At 54.1% G+C, this 20,986-nt stretch overlaps 2 protein-coding genes across 2 annotated transcripts in view; one reads left to right on the plus strand and one right to left on the minus strand.

Annotated features, from left to right (window-relative positions):
* The first annotated feature begins 654 nt into the window (after nucleotides 1–654).
* The window catches only part of DOCK6 (dedicator of cytokinesis 6), a 46,597-nt gene continuing 26,265 nt past the window's right edge, over nucleotides 655–20,986 (plus strand). Inside the window, exons 1-16 of the mRNA XM_010828497.1 lie at nucleotides 655–702; nucleotides 7,788–7,964; nucleotides 8,623–8,798; nucleotides 9,279–9,347; nucleotides 9,599–9,728; nucleotides 11,280–11,492; nucleotides 13,160–13,245; nucleotides 14,897–14,963; nucleotides 15,066–15,215; nucleotides 16,136–16,216; nucleotides 16,337–16,490; nucleotides 16,644–16,771; nucleotides 16,909–17,002; nucleotides 17,380–17,542; nucleotides 20,756–20,873; nucleotides 20,961–20,974. Coding sequence (XP_010826799.1) covers nucleotides 655–702; nucleotides 7,788–7,964; nucleotides 8,623–8,798; nucleotides 9,279–9,347; nucleotides 9,599–9,728; nucleotides 11,280–11,492; nucleotides 13,160–13,245; nucleotides 14,897–14,963; nucleotides 15,066–15,215; nucleotides 16,136–16,216; nucleotides 16,337–16,490; nucleotides 16,644–16,771; nucleotides 16,909–17,002; nucleotides 17,380–17,542; nucleotides 20,756–20,873; nucleotides 20,961–20,974 — 1,868 coding nt within the window. The remainder of the gene's footprint in view (nucleotides 703–7,787; nucleotides 7,965–8,622; nucleotides 8,799–9,278; nucleotides 9,348–9,598; nucleotides 9,729–11,279; nucleotides 11,493–13,159; nucleotides 13,246–14,896; nucleotides 14,964–15,065; nucleotides 15,216–16,135; nucleotides 16,217–16,336; nucleotides 16,491–16,643; nucleotides 16,772–16,908; nucleotides 17,003–17,379; nucleotides 17,543–20,755; nucleotides 20,874–20,960; nucleotides 20,975–20,986) is intronic.
* Nucleotides 17,551–20,052, minus strand: LOC104979800 (chromosome unknown open reading frame, human C19orf80). Its single transcript, XM_010828329.1, has 4 exons — nucleotides 19,207–20,052; nucleotides 18,868–19,029; nucleotides 18,001–18,110; nucleotides 17,551–17,916 (listed from the first exon to the last, which is right to left on the minus strand). Exons 1-4 carry the CDS (start codon nucleotides 19,501–19,503, stop codon nucleotides 17,889–17,891), a joined length of 597 nt encoding a protein of 198 aa, XP_010826631.1. The 5' UTR covers nucleotides 19,504–20,052; the 3' UTR covers nucleotides 17,551–17,888.

The following is a 20,986-nucleotide window of genomic DNA, read 5'->3' on the forward strand; positions in this document are numbered from 1 at the left end:
GGCTCCCGCGCTTCCTCACCAGCTCCTGGCCGATTCCCGGCCCTCGAACCCCGGGGCGTGGGAATTGGGGGGCTCTTTCCGTCCCATCTGTGCCTGGTGTGGGGCGGGAATGTATCAGGCGCCGGAATTTGGGGCCGGGGATGGCGTTCCTGGCAGCTCTTGAACCCCCTCGGGAAGTTTCCCGTGCTCTCTTCCCCGCCAGGGTCCCGTGCCCAGTTGTCTGGGGCGGGTGGGGGGTGGGGAAGGGGACAGCTGTGGATGTCCCCCCGCCCCCAGCCCTGCTTCAGGCTCTCCTAGCACCGCCTGGACGCGCTGGAGATGGATGGGTGATTGAATGGAAGGAGTGGGGGCTGGGGACAGAACCAGCTGGTGGGCAGACGGGGGAGGGGACGGGCGCCAGGCGCTGGGGAATCCGTTTCCCTGGCCACTGGAGACTGTAAGAGACTCGGCCCGGAGACGGGGATGTCGGACTCTCTGGGGCTGAAGCGCCTCCCCCCACCACTCTGGTCTGTACCTCCAGCAATGCATTCAGAATCTGCTGGGGGCAGGGAAGCGGTTCTCTTGTGTTAGTGCGTGGGCCGGGACACCCTGTGTGTCCAGCACTGCCGTGATGGAGACACCCCGGAAAAGAACCCACCCTTGGGGGCAGATACAATGGGGCAGACAGAGGAGAAGCCGGATAAAGTAGATTACATGTTAGTGGTAAGCAGTTGAGGACATACCAGGCAGAGATGGGAGGTGATGAGTGTGAGGACTACTTTAGACCTAGGAATCAGGGTCAGGAAGGCCTGGAGAAGAAGATGACAAGTAAACAAAGAGCTGAAGGAGATGAGGGAGGGATCCATGCCCGGATGTGGGGGGAAGGGCATGTGCAAAGGCCCAGGGGCAGGAACCGGTGGAGTGTGTTTATGGATATCTGCTGCCAGCTGGGCTTCCTTGGTGGCTCAGATGGTAAAGAATCCACATGCAATGTGGGAGACCTGGGTTTGATCCCTGGGTTGGGAAGATTCTCTGGAGGAGGGCATGGCAACCCACTCCAGTCTTCTTGCCTGGAGAATCTCCATGGACAGAGGACCCTGGTGGGCTACAGTCTATAGGGTCGCAAAGAGTCAGACACAACTGAGCGACTAAGCACATAGCAGGTTGGAGCAGAGTGAGAAAGGGGCTGTGGGAACGGGTTGTACAGGGCTTGTGGGTTATGGGGAGGAGTTCAACTTTTACCCTGGGTGAGGTGGGAGCCATGGAGAGTTCAGAACAGGGGAGGGACGCTGTGACCTGGTGTCTGGACGCATATCAGTTGGGCGGTTTTTACGTTCTGCTATCTCTGTGTCTGAATTGTCCCTCTGTCTTGGACCTTCGGTGTTTCTGAGCCTGGGGAGGTTATTACTGTTTCTTCGCCACTCAAGTCCCTGTGTCCCTGTGTCCTTGGGTCCTGGCTTCCACTTGAGTGGAAGCAGAGGCCCTGGGTTTTGCCCTGGGAGATGGATACTGTAGAGCTCAGAGTAAGAAAAGCAGAAAAAGATCTTGGGGCTGCCATGTTGTCGTCATTAGCTGTTAAGTCATGTCTAACTCTTTTGCCGCTCCATGGCCTGTAGCCCGCCAGGCTTCTCTGTCTATGGGATTTCCCAGGCAAGAATACTGGGGTGGGTTGCCATTTCCTTCTCTGGGGGATCTTCCCAACCCAGGGATCAAACCTGTGTCTCCTGGATGGCAGGCGGATTCTTTACTGATGAGTCAGATTCTACCCCACCAGGGAAGCCCTGGGGCCCTAGTGAACCACAAACAAATGGCTCAGGCCATCCTCTGACAGGGTCTGCAGAGCAGACACCCAGGTGTCTACATGCTGAGACCTAGGCCTGTATTCATCTCCTTGTTCACTGAGATCATTCATTCCACAAATGCCACAGGAACCTGCATGTTAGACTGTCCCCCAGGTTCCTAATGAACAGGCTCATTTAAAACAAAGATTTGGAGGGACGACTTAAAAGTACAAACTCATAGAGCCAGTGGTTAGGACTCCAGGCTCCCACTGCAGGGGCATGGGTTCAATCCCTGGTCTGGAACTAAGATCCTGCAAGCCATGTATCCAGATAAAAAAAAGTGATGGTCATTGGCACCATTCCAGGTTGGATTTTAAAGAATACAAGTGAAAAAAAAGAAAAAAAAACGTGTCGCATACAGTACATTTGTCCGTATTGTTTGTGCTCAGTTGTGTCCGACTCTTTGCAACCCTATGGACTTCAGCCCACCAGGCTCCTTTGTCTGTGGGATTCTCCAGGCAAGAATACTGGAATGGCTTGCCATTTTCTTCTATAGGGGTTCTTCCTGATCCAGGGATCGAATCCACATCTCTTGCATCTCCTGCATCGAATTGTCTCCTGCATTGGAGAAGGATTTACCATTTGAGCCACCATGATGGATGATATGCGTTCAGAAAAATGCCAAGTTTAAAAGAGTAATTATGAAACAAATTCCAGGACTTCCCTGCTGGCCTACTGGTTAAAACTCTGTGCTTCCGATGCAGGAGGCACGGGTTTCATCTCTGGGCAGGGAACTAAGATCCCACATGCCTTGCAGTGCGACCAAAAAATTGAAAAAAAAAAAAAGAAATGCCATGGAAGAAGTCACTTGGATCAAAACAGGGGCTGTCTCTACCTTCCTGAGCCTTCCCACTCTAGCCGCCCTCCCAGGTGATCTGCACCTGGTTCTGCTCCTCAGGGAGCTACCATGCTGGTGGCTGCTACTATCGTTTCCCCACTTGCGTTATAATTTCTTCATTTAATTTGGCTCCCTGTCTGCTCTGAGTTGGTTTTGCCTGTTTAGAACATCCCATAAATGGAACCACATGGAATCTCAAGTCCTCTGTGGCAGCAAGATGTCAGGAGAAGGGCTCATCTGTGTTGCTGCATATAGTCAGACGCATCCCTTTTCATTGTCGCATACTATTCCCTCTGCTTGTGTATTCTCCATCTTCAGTCAAGGAACTTGTGAGTTGTTTCCCTTTGAGGTTGTCATGATCAGAGCTACCGTGAACATTCTTGGCCATGTGTTTCCGCCTGAGTATCTACACCTCAAAGTGGAATTGCTGGATTGGCATGTTTTCAACTTTGCTTGTTCGTTTACAGATGGTTTTCCGAAGGGATTCCCCTAGTAGCAGATAAGAATTCCTAATCCTTGGTGGCATTCATATTATTTGCCTTTAAATTTTGCCAGCACTCATATTATTTGCCTTGCCAGCACTCACTGTTCACCTTTAAATTTTTCTGCCAGTCCAGGAGGTGTGTGTATAGGGTGGGATATGAGGAGGAGTCTCTTCATGGTTTTATTTTTCGAATTTTATTTTTGGCTGCACCACGTGGCTTGTGGGATCTTTAGTTCCCTGACCAAGGCTTGAACTCATGCCTCCTGCAGTAAGTGCAGAGTCCTAACCACCGAACCACCAGGGAGTTCCCATTTATGTGTGGTTTTTTTTCTTTAAGATTTTAAACATTTATTTACTTATATTTATTTTTGGCTGCGGTGGGATCTTTGTTGCTGCTTGAGGACTTTAGTGGTGGCGAGCAGAGGCTGCTCTCTAGTTGCGGTGCTCTGGCTTCTCATTGCAGTGGCTTCTCTAGTTGCAGAGCACAGGCTCAGTAGTTGTGGTACACGGGCTTAGTTGCTCCGCTGCCTGTTGCCTGTAGGATCTTCCCAGATCAGGGATTAAACCTGTATCTCCTGCATTGGCAGGCAGATTCTTTACCACTGAGCCACCAAGAGAGCCCTATAGTTTTGTGTTTATTCATTTTCTTCCCTCACTTTTTGCAGACTTATGTCAAATTCCAAGGCTTATTGTCATTCTTATTTCTGGTTTTATCATCCTCCTTCCCTGTAAGAGTAGACCTCTGTTAATCTGACCAGCCCTAGGGGGAGGTCCCGGAGAAGGCAATGGCACCCCACTCCAGTGTTCTTGCCTGGAGAATCCCAGGGACGGGGGAGCCTGGTGGGCTGCCGTCTATGGGGTCGCACAGACGACTTAGCAGCAGCAGCAGCAGGGGGAGGTCCACAGTCGCACACGAATTCCTAGTGATGCCACTGCTTCCTCTTTCCCCTCTGAGCACCTCTTAGAATCACATCAGGTTGTCACGTTTTCACCTTAGAAAGATTGATCTCATCAATCAAATTCTGAGAAAACCCACTAAGTTCAGCTCAACATTTTGCCTGCTTTTTTGTAATGTGGTCCATGGGGACATCCGAAACACATCTGATGTGGGAGTAATGACAGAGGAGTGGGTAATGACTCCAGGTGAGGGTTCTGAGCATCCACAAGGGTGGGCTGTGCTTGGTGAGACACAGAGGATGGTGGGAGGGCAGGGTATCTGTGTGTGTGTAAGTTGCTAAGTTGTGTCTGACTCTTTGCAACTCCATGAACTGTAGCCCGCCAGGTGCCTCTGTCTGTGGAATTCTGCAGGCAAGAGTATTGGAATGGGTTGCCATTGCCTTCTCCAGATTCTCTGTATGGGCCCGGTTAATCTATATAGCATAGATTTGAAGATTTGTCGGGGTTCAGATGGTGCTGAAGGCCGAGACCGGATGGGACCGCTCTGGGGGCAGGTAAAGGGCAGGTGTTCCGCAGTCTCTGTTCTTGGCTCTGCTCCCTGTCACGGGCGTCGTGGCATGCCTAACGCTGAAGGACTGTGACCCCCAGCTGACCAGGGCTCCATTCTGGGCACTGCTGTGTGACCCCGGGTGCCTCACGACCCCTCTCTGAGCCCCACTCACCTTTGGTTTACAAAAGCAGGGTCAGAAATTCCAGTTTCCCAGGATGCTCTTTGAGGCAATGTGGTGACAGCAACTCTTAATTAAGCACTTACTGTGTGCCAGGCCCTATACTCAGAACAGCTCGATAAGAGGTGGGTACCAGGGTGGCACAGTGGTAAAGAATCTGCCTGCCAACGCAGGAGATGTGAGACACATGGGTTCTATCCCTGGGTCAGGAAGATCCTCTGGAGAAGGAAATGGCAACCCACTCCAGTATTCTTGCCTGGGAAATCCCACGGATTAGAGGAGCCTGGTGGGCTACAGTCCATGGGGTGGAAAAAGAGTTGGACGCGACTTAGCGACCAAACAACAACAGATACCACTAAGCCCAGAGGCCTGGAGAAGAGGTGTCGTTCACCCAGGCTCGCCCAGCTCCAAGTGCAGAGCTCTGTGGCTCGGTGAACTAGTTCCCGTGGCCATGCCATTGTGGACTCAGTGGGTTCCCACCCTGGGGCACTCACTCCAAGGCCAGTGACCAAATGAAGCTGGACGTTCGGCCCCCGCTCCCCTCCCTGCTTTGCAGCAGCAGCTGCAGAACAGCTGGGCCCAGGGCACAGACAGGTTCCCTGTTCCAGCATCTTTTGTAAATCACCCCCAACCCTCTATGCCCAGGCTTCCCGAGTAAGCGGCCGGGACTTGGGGAATTTGAGGACAAGTCTCTGGTGGCTCCGAGAGAAAAGAACCTGCCTGCAATGCAGGAGACCTGAGTTCCATCCCTGGGTCAGGAAGATCCCCTGGAGAGGGAAATGGCAACCCACTCCAGTATTCTTTCCTGGAGAATTCCATGGAAAGAGCAGCCTGACAGGCTACAGTCCATGGGGTCACAAAGAGTTGGACATGACTGAGCGACTAACACTTTCACTTCCCCTGATTTTTAATATCCTTTGAAATTCCTGCAAGCTAGTCTTCCCTCTTCTCCTCCCACCCCCCATCCAATAGAAATAGTTGACACAGAAAATAAATAGAATCCAGGGTCAGAGAAAGAAGGAGGCTGTCGTCTCACATTGGAGACCCCACGTTGAATCAGGGTCGTGGTCGGGTTCTGTTTGACCCACACAGATTTGAATTCAGAGGCCTCCAGGCTCCGCTGAAGCTCCCAACTGACCCCACCCCCACCCACACCTGTCTTACCTGGGCCCACCCCGCACATCTATCTCACTGATGACACATGGGCCACATTTGCAATCCTTAGCACTTTTAATTTCTTTTTGTTTCAGTAGTTTAAAAAAACATTTATTATTGATTTCTTTGGCTGCACCGGGTCTTACTTGTGGCACTCAGGGTCTTTAGTTGCTGCATGTGGGATCTTAGTTCCCCAACCAGGGATTGAACCTGGATTGGGAATGTGGAGTCTTAACCACTGGACCCCCAGGCAGTTCCAGGCATAACTTTTTTTTTTAATTTAATTTTATTTTTTAACTTTACAATATTGTATTGGTTTTGCCATATATCAAAATGAATCCGCCACAGGTATACACGTGTTCCCCATCCTGAACCCTCCTTCCTTCCCTCCCCATACCATCCCTCTGGGTCGTCCCAGTGCACCAGCCCCAAGCATCCAGTATCGTGCATCGAACCTGTACTGGCGACTCGTTTCATATATGATATTATACATGTTTCAGTGCCATTCTCCCAAATCATCCCACCCTCTCCTTCTCCCACAGAGTCCAAAAGACTGTTCTATACATCAGTGTCTCTTTTGCTGTCTTGTATACAGGGTTGGGCATAACTTTCTATTAAGCAGATTTCCAAACAATGAGAAAAGAGTGATTGAGGCCTGAATCTCCCACAGTTGCTTTCTTGATTTTAAGAGACACTGAGGCCCAGAAAGATTATCCCACCTGCCCAAAGCCACACAGCTAAAAGATAAGGGGCTTTCCTCAACTTACGGTAGATTTAGGCAAGGTGGACTGAGAGGAGGATCAGAAAAGATTCACTCATTCCATCAAAAAAAAAAAAAAAAAACATTAATGGGAATTCCCTGGCGTTCCAGTGGTTAAGACTTGGCACTTTCACTATCAAGAGCTTGGGTTTGGTGGAGGAATTAAGACCCTGTAAGCAGTGTGGCATGGCCAAAGAAAACAATTTATTGAGCATCTACTGTGTGTGGGGTCCAGTGCCGGGGCCTTCATGGGGACAGCACAATCCTAGTCTTATTTGTACAAAGCCCTCGGGGAGCAAGGGTCTCCAGGCCCAGAGCACAGAGTCCAGCCTCAGAGCCTTGGCACTCAACTGTTCCCTCTGCCTGGCACACTTTCCCCCAGATAACTGCATGGCTGTCCCTTCCTACAAGCTCAGCTGAAGGAATTGAGAGTTTGGGGAACCCCTTCCCCTACTGGGTCTGTTCCCAATTCCTTCTCCTCCTTCCCCTCCTCCTTCCCCCATGCTGGCTGTCTCTCCCCTGTGGGTCTTGCCCCTTGACCCTCAGTCTCTGCTGTGACTGAAGGCCAGTGCGGATGCAGACGGCCCAGGAAGGTCACTGCACTGACCTTGGTGGCTGGGTTGTGCTCCAGGAGTCACGCTGGCCTCTTACACACCGTCAGCCTCAGTCTTAGACCCCTGATAGGGTGTGTGTATGAACACCAGGCCCCCTGCTCAGCTCCACTGCTCTGTGAGGGCAGGGCAGCTCCAGATGGGGAAACTGAGGCTCAGGGGCAGAGTGACTTGTCTAGCAAGGGTGGAACAGGGCTCACCTTCCTGATAAGGGGTTGGGGGGCAGAGATCCCCTAGATGAGGACGTGGAGACCTTTCTGCAGATCTGGGAGCCTATCCTGGTGGGAAGAAGAAAGAGCGGGGATCAGTGACCCCCAGGCGCTGCCCAGCCGCAGCCCTGCCCCCCTTAACTGTGCTTGGAAGAGGAAAGGGGGTGATGTGTCTGCCACAGCCTTGGGGGCACCCATGCTGAGATCTATGCATCCTGGATCCTGGGTTCTCTTGGCCCGTGGCCGGATTTTTTTCTTTCCACAGCCTGGCTTTTCCTCTCCTAGCATGAATCTGTGGGCCCCAAAGCCCCAGTTCCCAGGACCCCGCTGCCCAAGTTTTCACGCCCTCTATGGTCCCCTTCCTGTCCCCGCAGGACAGTGGCTGCCGAAGTGCGGAAGCAGGTGTCCCGGGAACGCAGCGGCTCTCCCCATTCCAGCCGGCGCTGCAGCAGCTCCCTGGGGGTGAGTGTTTGGGAGGCTCTCCCCCACCCAACCTGCTGTGGGGGAGCTGAGGCTGGGAGGGGCCCAGCTGTGGCAGGGGAGGGGGGTCCCAGTCCTGGCGCAGCACTGTCACATTCCCCATTCCCATTGAGTGTGATGGGGAGCTGGCTGGTCCCCCTCTGCAGGGAGCAGCCCCGTGGGTGGTCAAGGGGGGAGAGGTTCAGCCCCCACCCCCCCTCCCCTGTGCCCACACCTCCTGCTGTCTAGACTGGACCACCCAGCTGGGGATGCTGGGGAGGGAGGTCTGGGGAATGGGCTGCAGCGGCAAGGGAGGAGGTGGGGCTCTTTCGCCCCCAGGGCCTTAGGAATTGTCTCTTTCTTTGCTACAGTCCACAGGCCTTTCCTTCCACCAGGAGTTTCCTGCCCTTCCAGGCACAGGGTGTGATTTCCTGCCTGGAAAGAGGGGCCCGGCCCAGCTGGGGTGGGGGTGGAGCGGCTGAGGTCACTCACTGTCCCCTACTCACTGTCCCCTGCGGCTCCTCCAGGGCCCCTCCCACCACTCCAACACCCTCCATGGCTCCCACCGCCCTCTTGATTGTCTGAGGCCAGCCCAAGCCCACACTCAGCCTCCAGCCCCCAACCCCGGGGCCCGGGTCACAGCCACTTTGCTCCACCTCAGGTCCCACTGACCGAAGTTGTTGAGCCCCTGGATTTTGAGGATGTGCTTCTGAGCCGGCCGCCGGATGTAGAGCCTGGGCCTCTCCGGGATCTGGTTGAGTTTCCAGCTGATGACCTAGAGCTACTGCTGCAGCCCCGGGAATGCCGCACCACGGAGCCCGGTACCCCCGAGGACGGGTGGGTCAAGCCCCACACCCTCCCTGTCTGTATCTCCACGCTGCCTCTGTACCCCACATCAACAGTCCCTCTCCCACCAAGCTCCCGAGAGCCCTGAGTTCAGCTTCTGGCTTGGCTCTGTGACCTTAGACAAGTCCCCTTCCCTCTCTGAGCCTTTACCTCTATATCCCTGAAAAAGACAGAAGGACAGGCCACTGGAAAGATTTAACACTGGATCCTGCTTCTGTGTGGGGCTCCTTGATGGCTCAGACAGTAAAGAAACTGCCTGCAATGTGACAGACCTGGGTTCGATCCCTGGGTTGGGAAGATCCCCTGGAAGAGCTCATGGCAACCCACTCCAATGTTCTTGCCTGGAGAAGCCTATGCACAGAGGAGCCTGTTGGGCTACAGTCCATGGGGTTTGCAAAGAGTCGGCCATGACTGAAGTGACGGACGCTTTCGCTTCTCTGCTTTTGTTTACCCTGATTGTATTTTGTGCAGAAAGATGGATGCCCAGGTGAGAGCTGCGGTGGAAATGTACACTGAGGACTGGATCATTGCCCATAGGAGGTGGGTCTGACTCGGGGGCAGCTCAGGGTAGAGAGGCCAGGTCTGAGCCCAGAGGAGCCCGTTGTCTGCCGCTGTCGCCGCTCCTCCTGGTTATGCGCCCACTGTCCCTGCAGGGGTAGCTGGACTTCCGCGGCGGCGCATCCAGGAGATGGATGGCCCTGCAGGCATCACGGGGGCCTTGCGGGTGTGTCAGTCAGCACCTTGGGGAGCCCTGGGGAGCCCCCATCTCTGCTACCCTCTCATCCTCCTAGATACCAGCACCTGAGTGCGGCGTACAACCCCATCACCACGGAGACTCAACGGGAGAGGCAGAAGGGGCTTACCCGCCAGGTCTTTGAGCAGGACACTTCTGGGGATGAGAGGTCCGGCCCCGAGGACTCGGTGAGGGAGCCCTGGCAGGGGTCACTATAGGGGTGGGCGGGTGGAGGGGTGTGCACGGCCTGCCTGAGGCTTCAACTCTAAATCCTTTGTGATGGGCAATGACCTGAACAGCGCTCCAGCCCCACAGGAAATCTATCAGCCCTGTAACTGAAAAGTTAAGAATCATAATTATCAGCATTTATGAACTGCTTTTTTTTTTTTAAGTTACCCAGTCATGTCCAACTCTTTGTGACCCCATGGACTATAGCCTGCCAGGCTCCTCTGTCCATGGAATTTTTCAGGCCAGATACTGGAGTGGGTAGCCATTCCCTTCTCCAGGGGATCTTCCCAACCCAGGGATCAAACCCAGGTCTCCCGCATTGCAGGCAGATTCTTACCATCTGAGCCACCAGGGAAGCCCTATTAAGTGCTTGGTGTATACTAAATGTTTTATACTTGTCCTCTTTTCATCCTGTGAAGCAGGGCAACACCCATTTTGCAGATAGAGAAATTGAGGGGGCTGTTCCTTGGCGGTCTAGTGGTTAGGATTCGATGCTATCACTGCTGTGGCCCGGTTTTAGAACCTGGTTGCAAGGAACTGAGATCCCGCAGGCTGCCCAGTGCAGCCAAAATTCAAAAAAAGAAAAAAGAAACCAAGGCATGCCTGGCTTAATAGAGGGCTTTCATTGGCCTGCTGAGGTTTGAACCTGTATTTTGTCAACCAATATTTATTGAGTGCCTACTTTTACCAAGAATCATATGAAGAGTTACTGTTATTGTTTCTAGTGTTAGCTGTTTATGAATGTGGTTGGGGAAACTGAGATCCTTAGCTGTTGGGGTTAGAGACCCAGGGTCACAGAGCTGAGCTGGGATTTAAACTAGGGTAATCTGCCTCTGGGGGCTTCCCCGGTGGCTCAGCAATAAATAACCTGCTTGCCAATTCAGGAGTGTGTGTTCAATCCCTGGGTCTCGAAGATGCCCTAGAGGAGGAAATGGCAACCCACTCCAGTGTTCTTGCCCAGGAAATTCCATAGACAGAGGAGCCTGGCGGACTCTTGTCCATGGGGTCACAAAAGAGTCGGACACAACTGAGCACCTCAACACCAACAAATCTGCTTCTGACCAGAGCTGAGTCTAGAAGGTCTGGCAGATCCTGGGCTAGTAACAACCCCAGTGAGAACTCTCCCTTCCCTGGCAACAGTGAGCAAAGTCCTCAAAGGCTCTCATTGGCCCAGCCCAGACATACCTGACTTTGCTGTGTTCTGATTGACCAGACAAGGGTCATGTGATGCCCAGACTGGGAAGTAGCCTTCCCAACCATAGTAAAGGGTGACACCCATTTTGCAGATGAAGAAACTGAGGCATGGCAAGCTTAGTAGAGGTCCTTCACTGGCCAGCTGAGTCTTGAGCCTTTATTTTTTCAACTGGTATTTTTTGAGTGTCTACTTTTACCAATAATAATCATATCTCCAGACAGAAGTTTCTAGAAAGAAGGTCAGCAAAGCCCTCAGGTGACCCTTGTCATGGTGACCTTAGCCCCTGGTCCTGAGCATGCCCATTCTCTACTGGCAGGATGACCCCCGACACTCCTCAGGCTCCCTGGATGACACCCCACGAAGCAGTGGTGCCTCTGGCATCTTCGACCTGAGGAACTTGGCGGCAGATTCTTTGCTACCCTCACTCCTGGAGCGCGTGGCCCCAGAGGACGTGGACCGGCGTAATGAGGCATTGCGGCGGCAGCACCGGCCCCGCGCCCTGCTCGCGCTCTACCCCGCACCCGACGAGGTGGGTGCCCGCTCAACTGCACAGCCCCTGGGATCAGTACACAGCCAATTGACGTGTATCCCTGTGTATGATCCCAGTGAGGTTTCCTGGGTGCCTAATGTATACCCTGCATTTCAATTCAGTAGCTCTTACTGGAATCTCCTATATTGTATACCTCTGTATTTATCCAGGCAGCATTTATTGGGAACTTACTATATGCGGCTGTATTTACTCAGCCAATATTTACTGTATGCCTACTGTATAGTCTTTAAACAAACGGCATTTAATCAACCAGCATTCATTAAGCACCTATTATATATCTCTTGTTTATTGGGCACTCACTGTGTTGTTCAGTCTCTAAGTCGTGTCCAGCTCTTTGCGACCCCATGAACTATAGCTCGCCAGGCTTCCCTGTCCTTCACTATCTTTTGGAATTTGCTCAAACTCATGTCTATTGAGTTAGTGATCCAACCACCCCATCCTCTGTAGCCCCCTCTCCTCCTGCCCTCAATCTTCCCCAGCATCAGTGTCTTTTCCAATGAGTCAGCTCTATTTAATGACTATTATTTATTATATATCCCTTTATCTTTATCTACCCAGCATTTATTGGGCTTTTACTATATACTCATATTTATTCCATCAATATTCACTGTATGTCTACTGTATAGTTTTCTATTTAAACAGCATTTGAGCAACTAATACTTATTGAGCATCTGTATATATCCAACTGACTTTTATTAAGCACCTAGTATATACATCTGTGTTTTAATTCAGCGATTCACTGAGTGCTTGCTGTATAGCCCTATGTTTATTCAACCAGTTCTTACTGGGTGTCTAGTATGTATCACTATGTATGTCTAGTCAGCATTAATTAGATATTTTCTGTATACATCTATGTTTGTTCAACCACATTATAATAGGTACCTACTACATACCTCTGTATTTATCCAACCAGGATGTGTGAGTGCCTGTTGTATAGCAGCCACTGGGGATACAGCCATGAACAAGATAGACCCAGTCCCTGCCCTCTGAGTTCAGTCTAGTGGAGAAGAGACCTCCCTACAGGAGATGACAACCCAGAGTAGTGCCATGATGAGCTGTGTGTCATTGTCCCTCAGGGCTTCGCAGGTGACACTGGTGGTACAGAACCTACCTCCCCGTGCAGGAGATATTAAGAGATGCTGGTTCTATCTCTGGGTCAGGAAGACCCTCCCCCGCCCCCCACCAGAGGAGGGCATGGCAGCCCACTCCAGTATTCTTGCCTGGAGAATCCTAGGGACAGAGGAGCCTGGAAGGCTACGGTCCGTGGTGTTGCAATGAGTCGGACACAAGTGTAGCGACTTAGCACACACGCACGCACATTGTCCCTCTCACAGCCCTCCGTGTCCCAGCCATGGGGCCCACTGCATCAGGGCCTGGTGAGGACCTGGAGTGTCAGATACCTCTGGGTGAAGGAAGGCTTCCTGGAGGAAGTGCCAGCTAAACTGTGACCTGCTGATGAGCAGGTATTGACCAGGCCAGGAGAAAGGGAGAAGGAGGGCATTCCAGGCTGGGGGAACAGCATGTGCAAAGGCTCAGAGGCTGGGGACTGAAAGCTTAATCAGGCTGAGGGTAGAGCTGGTCTCAGGCCACACGTTCCAGCTGCTCCCTGGAGGATGGGTCCCAGCTGCCCCTTTGGCTCTTGGCAGGATGAGGCTGTGGAACGTTGCAACCGCCCAGAGCCACCGCGAGAGCACTTCGGACAGAGGATCCTGGTCAAGTGTCTGTCGCTTAAGTGAGTGTGCTGATTCGTCCCTCCCTTCAGGCACGCAAGGGGGGACCCTGGGGGGATTACAGTGAGGCGTACAGTCGGCGTTCACTATGCGAGCCAGGCCATTACTGTGTGCAGCCCTGAGACCATAGACTTTCAGGCTGGGAAATAAGACTTCTTTCATTATTCAAAGCCACTAACCCTAAGTTCCAGTTGAGTGCCAGCCTCAGCTCTCAGCCTTCCATGTTTATTTTTTCTTTGTATATTTATGTGTGTGTGTATTTTTTATTTAAAAATTTTTAATTTATTTTAATTTTTAAAAAACTTTTGCTGTGCTGGGTCTTCGTTGCTGCACTGGCTTTTCTGGTTACGGCAGGCAGGGCTGCTCTCTAGTTGCGGTGCATGGGCTTCTCCTTGTGGTGGCTTCTCACCTTGCAGAGCATGAGCTCTAGGTACACAGGCTTCCGTAGTTGCAGCACTTCGGCTCGGTAGTTGTGGTGCACAGGCTTAGTTGCTCCGGGGCATGTGGGATCTCACCATTCTAGAGATCAAACCTGCGTCTCCTGCACTGGCAAGCAGATTCCTTACCACTGAGCCACCAGGGAAGCCCTCCACGTGTATTACCTCTGACCTTCACCGCAACATCACATTGTGGGTTCGGGTGAGAAACTGAGGCTAGGGAGGTGAAGTCATTGTGCCCAAGATCACAGTGACTTGTGAGGCCAGAGTCTGGCCCTCGCCCAGTCTGCAGCTGGCACCCAGGCTAGAGGGGGCGCTGGTGACCCTGGGCCTGGCTTCTCACCGCCACAGCCCCTGCACATCGGCCCTGGGGAGCAGCCAGAGTGCGTGGGAATGGAGCGGAACAGGATGTGGCCTTGGACCCAAGCCCGGCCCTGCCCCTCCCTACCCTGAGTTCCTGCCTGGATGGGGGCAGGAAAGGGAGGCCCCATCTGGCCTGAGGCCGTGGTGGGCTGCCTGCCTCCAACACACAGGCTGGGAACCAGCTCTGTAGGCTCATTCAGTCATTCAACCAACAGTGAGCGCCTGCTGTATGCAAGTTGTATAACTGGGATGACCACATGGGGCTCCCTAGGTGGGGAACACAACACACACAAAGGTCTGGAGAAAGAAAAAATGAGGCCAAGAGGTGGGTGGGTTTGCTCCACGCAGGGCAGTGGTGAGCCTCAAATTTTAAGTTTTTTTTTCTTTTTCTTTTTGGCTGTGCTGGGCTTTGTTGCTGTGCCCTGGCTTCTTCTAGTAGCATCGAGAGGGGGCTACTCCCCAGTTGTGGTGCTCAGGCTTCTCATTTCGGTGGCTTCTCGTTGTGGAGCATGGACTCTAGAGCGTGGGCTCAATAGTCATAGTGCACGGGCTTCGTTGCCCCGTGGTATGTGGAATCTTCCTGGACCAGGGATTGAACCCATGTTCCCTGCATTGGCAAGTGGATTCTTATCCACTGGACCACCAACTGAGGACAGACCTCAGTTTCCCCTTTTGCAAAATGGGACAGGCCTTTCCTACAAGTCCTTAGATGGTGCTTCTTTGTGACCCAGTGGGAGTCAGATGCCCTCCCCTCCCAGTGCGCTGAGGCTGCGCTGGACCTCCAGAGGGAGAGGGCATATGGAGATGAGAGGGTCAAGGTCAGCCCCTGCCAGAGAGCCCCCACTCATTGCAGGTTCGAGATTGAAATCGAGCCCATCTTTGGTATCTTGGCCCTATACGACGTACGAGAGAAAAAGAAGGTAGGAGCCCCTTTCTTCCCCTTCCTCCCACCCGCTCCTCTTCCTTGCTGCAGGTGATGGTCTTCCTGGGGGTGGGGGCTCAGCTGTTTCTTGTGCCCCTAGATCTCAGAGAACTTCTACTTTGACCTGAACTCGGACTCCATGAAGGGGCTACTGCGGGCCCACGTCACCCATCCTGCCATCTCGACCCTGGCCCGCTCTGCCATCTTCTCTGTGACCTACCCTTCGCCTGACATCTTCTTGGTCATCAAGGTATACTGACTGCGGCTGGCAAGGGGTTGATCATGGTGAAGGCCACAGGTGAGGTCCCTGCTCTCATAGAAGAAGACATGTCTCCAAGAATGGTGATCAGGGCTGTCATGCAGGAAGCCCAAGAGGAAGCCTGAGCCCACAGGGAGCTTCTGAGTGAACCCAGGTGGGGAGAAATCACCAAGGGCTTCTTGGAGAGGTGACAGCTGAGCTGACACCCATGAGTAGGCAACCTGGGGAGAAATGGCATCCTGGCACATGTGGGTAAACATTTAAAATGGGTGTGTTTTTTTTTTTTGGTTGAGTTTTTCAGTTTATTAGGGGTGGGAAAACTTAATTGGCACATGGTTTGGGATTTTGTTTCCAGGAGTGAGCTCAAATTTCCTTTCCCAAAATGTTCAATTAGTTTTTGATCAATTAATTAATGACATTAATTGGACACCTTAAGGCAGGCACTGCTTCCAGTCAGTCAGGCTCCACAAGGATTCTGGCCTTTGCTCCTCACAGCCCAGGGAGGTGGGGGTTGCCATGGGGCCCATTTTACAGATGGGGAAACTGAGGCACAAAACCCAGAAGGAATGTGCTCAAGGTCCCACAGCCCCCGAGTGGTCAGGATTGGAGTCCAGGCCCAGAGCCGTGCTTGGAGTGGACTTTGCTTATACTAAGAAATAAAGATGTAAATATGGGAGGAAAAATGGAATCTTGGCTTTGGGGGCAGGGTTTAAATGGTGGGGCGGGGGCAGCTAGTTACGCAGGCTGACAGCTAGCACTCAGTCCAAGGGATATGGGAGCCATGGGAGGTGTTGGAGCGAGAGCCCTAGCTGGGTGGAATGTTTGGGAGACGGTGAAGGTCAGAGAGGTTGGGAGTGAGGTGGGGAGGTTGGGGTCCTGGCAGCACCTTACTGGGCTTACCCGCCCCTCAGCTGGAGAAGGTGCTGCAGCAAGGAGACATTAGCGAGTGCTGCGAGCCCTACATGGTGATGAAGGAGGTGGACACAGCCAAGGTGAGCGTGGGAGGCTGGGCCGAATGTTGAAGGGGTACCCCCGCAGAGCAGATCCTGGATTCAGCAGGCCTGCGACACTGAGCTTGTGGGGGGTGGTGTGTGTCGGGGGTCTCCTCCCAGAACAAAGAGAAGCTGGAGAAGCTACGCCTGGCAGCTGAGCAGTTCTGCACCCGTCTGGGCCGCTATCGCATGCCCTTCGCCTGGACGGCCGTGCACCTGGCCAACATCGTGAGCAGCGCTGGCCAGCCAGACCGAGACTCAGACTCAGAGGGCGGTGAGGAGGCGGGACCGACGGGCCAGGGGCGGAGCTACTAGGGTGATGAAGGGGCGCCCTCTGCTGGCCGGACTAGGTACCAGGCCTGAGTCTGCAGTGTCTTGGCTCCCCGCACCCTTCATTTCTGTCCCTCTCCATCACTGTCTCCACTAGAGCGCCGACCCACCTGGACCGACCGCCGCCGTCGGGGACCCCAGGACCGGATAAGTAGTGGGGACGACGCTTGCAGCTTCTCTGGCTTCCGCCCAGCCACACTAACCGTCACCAACTTCTTTAAGCAGGTGTCATGGCTGGGGGCGGGGGCAGGGGGCTGAGGGAGGGGGACCCCACGCACATCCCCATTTCCCTCTTGCGGCCGCACGATCGCCGGGGATCCCCAAACCTCTCAGCCCTGGTTCACTGGGGCGGGTTCGTGCAGGAGGCTGAGCGGCTCAGTGACGAGGACCTCTTTAAGTTCCTGGCTGACATGCGGCGCCCGACATCCCTGTTGCGACGCCTGCGTCCCGTGACCGGTGCGTCGTGTGCCCCGTACATGAGACGTGTCACTCATGTAGTCACTGAAACCCGCATCTGCTGTGCCAGATCTTGGTGACCATGATAGACAAAGCCCTGACTTCGGGGGTGGGCCTTCCAGTGGGGGCCAGAGATGAGAAACAGAATAAATAAGACAGGTAGTGGGTCAAACCGGGAATGTGGGCAGAGCTGATCAAAGATGGGAGGCAGCAACGGGAGTTGAGGGTGACTTCCCGCCATAGCGCCTGAAAGATGGAGCCACCAGAGGGCATTGTGGGAGAGTCAGAGCCCTGACCTGAGCTCGGAGTGTGTGTGGGGGGGAGGCGACCCCAGCTGGAGACTCCGAGGAAGGTGCAAACTGGCTCCCCCTCCCTAGCCCAGCTCAAGATCGACATTTCCCCGGCCCCCGAGAACCCCCACTTCTGCCTCTCCCCGGAGCTGCTTCATGTCAAGCCCTACCCAGACCCCAGAGGCCGGCCCACCAAGGAGATCCTGGAGTTCCCCGCCCGTGAGGTCTATGCCCCCCACACCAGCTACAGGTACAACCTCTGGGGCAGCCGGGCACTTGAATATGGGGGTCGTCATGCAGAGTGAGGTCTGCTTCCCTTCCAACACACACAGACGCTGGCCTGAGATGCCACTGCTCTGCTTTAATAGGGAATGTGTAGGCATGAAGGGGCATATCCTTCCTCCACCCTTCCTCGACCATCCATGTTCTCTGCCTGCGTCCCCGCCTGCTTCCTTCTCTGCTCCATGACTGGAAGCCGGGCCCAGCACCCTGGCTGACCTCAGCGGATGGGCAGCTTCTCCCTGTGCAGGGGCCGCATGGGGCAGGGCCGTGTCTCTCGATGCATGACTGGTCCTCAGTTCTGCCCAGGCTCAGGCTCAGGCTGGGAGCGCAGCCATGTGGAATCTGGGAAGGAGGTGAGGCTTAGCCAAGGCACAGGGATACCCCCATTCCGCTGCCCTCACACACCTAGACCCCCTCCAGGCTCACCTCTCCTGAATCTGTCTCAGCCGCTGCTGCTGTGCCATCATCTCCTGCTTCTGTCGCTGCACATGACCCGTGAGGACCCACACGATGTGGCTCTGCTCATCAGCATGGGCCTGTGGATCAGGACAGAACCCTCAGCTGGGGGCCCCCTCACCTCCTATCCCTGGATTCTGTCCAGACTCCCCCCGCTTCCCACTGTATCTGTGTGATCTGCAAGCCACTGCCACTCCTTGGCCTCAACTTTCCCAGCTGTAAAATGGGGATGAAATAGGAGTCCCTCTATGGAATTGTTCTGAGCGTGATAGAGATTGTGATGATTTAATCGCTAAGTTGTGTTCGACTCTTGCAACCCCATGGACCGTAGTCCACCAGGCTCCTCTGTCCATGGGATTTTCAGGCAAGAATACTAGAGTGGGTTGCCATTTCCTTCTCCAGGGGATCTTCCTGACCCAGGGATTGAACCTGTGTCTCCTGCATCACGAGTGGATTCTTTACCCCTGAGCCACCAAGGAAGCCCATGATAGAGATTATTAGGGGGTATAAAACAGTGCTGAGTACATCATAGGTGGTCCAGAAACACTCTTCTAGTATGCATTTGTTGAATAACTATTATGTGCCCCATCTCAGGTTGAGGATTTTATCTGCGCTGAGTCCCTGGCTCTATTTTGAGACATCAGTTGTTGTTCTTATTTACAAATAAGGCAACTGAGGCATGGGAAGGCACATGGCTTTTGCCCAGGGTCACGTAGCATAGAGGCCAGGGTACGAGAAGCCTTAACTGGGTCTGGGGGTCTCTGGGACAGAAGGTTCAGAAATGAGGTCTGACTGTGAGTCAAGGTCTTGATTCCCCCAGGGCCAGGAACCCCTTACCTTTAAGGCCTCAAATTCTTGGCGGACATGGCCCAGCCACACGCCCTTCAGTTGAACTTCTAGCTGCTTCATTTTCTCCTGCAGCACCTGCTGTCCCCGGGCCACCTCTCCCAGCGCCTGGGCTGTGGCCTCTGCCTGCAGCTTGAGACCATCCTCTTCTATCTACCAATAGACCGTGGATGTTAGTAGGATGACCTACTGAAATCAGCCTGATTTTAACATTGGAAATCCTGTATTCCAGGAACCCCCTCACTCCTGGGAAAACCCCAAAGATCAGCCCAGGCATAACTCCACTATAGACTCCTACCCACCCCACAACACCCCAACTGCAGTGCCCACCTGCATCTCCAATAGACTCGCACGTAGCTCTTGGGCTGCATCCTGGCCCTGGCTGACCTCCTTCCCCAGGAGCCCCAGCACCTGGCCATAGAGGCTCAGGCTGTTCCTGGCCTTTATCAGCTGTGCCTCTGTGGCCTTGTACACGCCGTTGAGAGCCTGGCTCAGCTGCAGGGCCCCGTGGAAGAGCAGGGTCAGCTCCTCCTGCTGTGCTGGCTCTGAGCCACTCATGGAACCCACCAATGCCGGCTGGGCCGTCATTGCCAGGGCACACAGCAGGCACAGCACGAGCATGGGCATGGCTGGAAGGCTGGGGAGGGTGTGGCCACAGCCCCGTTGGGGCTGCCTTTTATGCCTTAACACCCGCCCCTTAACTTCAGGTCAATCGTTAACCAGCCAGCTGGGTGCCCCGTGTTGTGCAAGGGCCTGGAGGTGGCACCACAGTTGCATCAGGCGGATGTCCAGCCAGCCACGCTGGAATCACGCTGGCTAGGGCTTGGGGCCAGGTGTGGGCTGGGGCACTGGTGAGAGGATGGGCCCAGGCCTGGCTGGAGAGCCCTACGGCTCCTAGCCTCCGTTTCCCATCTGTGGATGGGCACGACAACAGTAACGACAATAACGGTGAGGCTTTTATGATCGCCAGTGGTTCACCCGGAGCTGCCCCACTGCTATCACACGGTAGCTGGTCTCATAACCTTCTCACAAGCCTGCAATGCCCGAGTCTTTGTTGACCTGGCTAAAAGCTAGGGGAGCAGGTGATGGTGATCCTTTCAAGGCCACACAGCCTGACTCCAGGACCTCCACGTGCCCTGGATCAATGCTCACTGCTGTTTTTCTCCCTGGATGACTGTGGGCAAGTGCTTCTGTTTCCCTGCCTGTGACTGTGAAATGGGGGATGATGTGAGGTTCCCCCTCAACAGGCTGCTGGTAAGAAATAAATGAGTCGCTTCACGTCAGGTGCTTAGAACAGAACCCAGCACACAGTTGGCCCCACATTAATGTTTGGTGCAATTATTGACATTATTGTTGTTTAGTATCATTGATATGACAAAGGCTCAGCTGGGAGGCTTGATGCCCCCATTATATAGTTGGGGAAGCGGAGACCCAGGGGCCTGCTGGGGTTTGTACAAGCTTACTCTGGAAGAGGGAGGCAGAGCCCTGACCTCAGCCCAGCTCTTGTCTCCAGCTCTCGCCTCCATTTCCCCAGCTGAGAGACAAGCCATGTAACTCTAGTGGCCTCTTCTCGGGGAAGGGGCAGTCGGGCTCCGGAGCTGGATGAGGGGCAGGTCAGCCTGCCCCTGAGCACCCATGTGTCTCCTCTGCCTCACCATGCACCCTCAGTGGCCCTGAAGTCCCTCTGTATTCCCACCCTCTGTCACTCTGTTCCCCCATCTGTGCTCTGAATGGAACCCATCTATTCCCCACTCTGGACTCACGTCTCCTGCCTGCTGCCCATCACTGTCCCTGACCCAGCCCTCCGTGTCCCGGTGGGGTGGCCACTGTCCCCCAGGCTCTCTGTCCCTCTGACGTGGCCATGCCCCTGCCCCCGCAGGAGCCTGCTGTTCGTGTACCCACACAGCCTCAACTTCAGCAGCCGCCAGGGCTCCGTGCGCAACCTCACTGTGCGAGTGCAGTACATGGCAGGCGAGGACCCCAGCCAGGCCCTGCCGGTCAGCGGCTGGACCCAGGGGAGGTGGATGGAGGTGGGGGGAGGGGGTTGGTCCCCAGCCAGTCCCTCATGCCTTTGCTCCCCCCAGGTCATCTTTGGCAAGTCCAGCTGCAG

The sequence above is a fragment of the Bison bison genome, unplaced genomic scaffold (assembly GCF_000754665.1).
Source record: "Bison bison bison isolate TAMUID 2011002044 unplaced genomic scaffold, Bison_UMD1.0 scf7180017864492, whole genome shotgun sequence".
NCBI classification, from domain to species: Eukaryota; Metazoa; Chordata; class Mammalia; order Artiodactyla; family Bovidae; genus Bison; species Bison bison.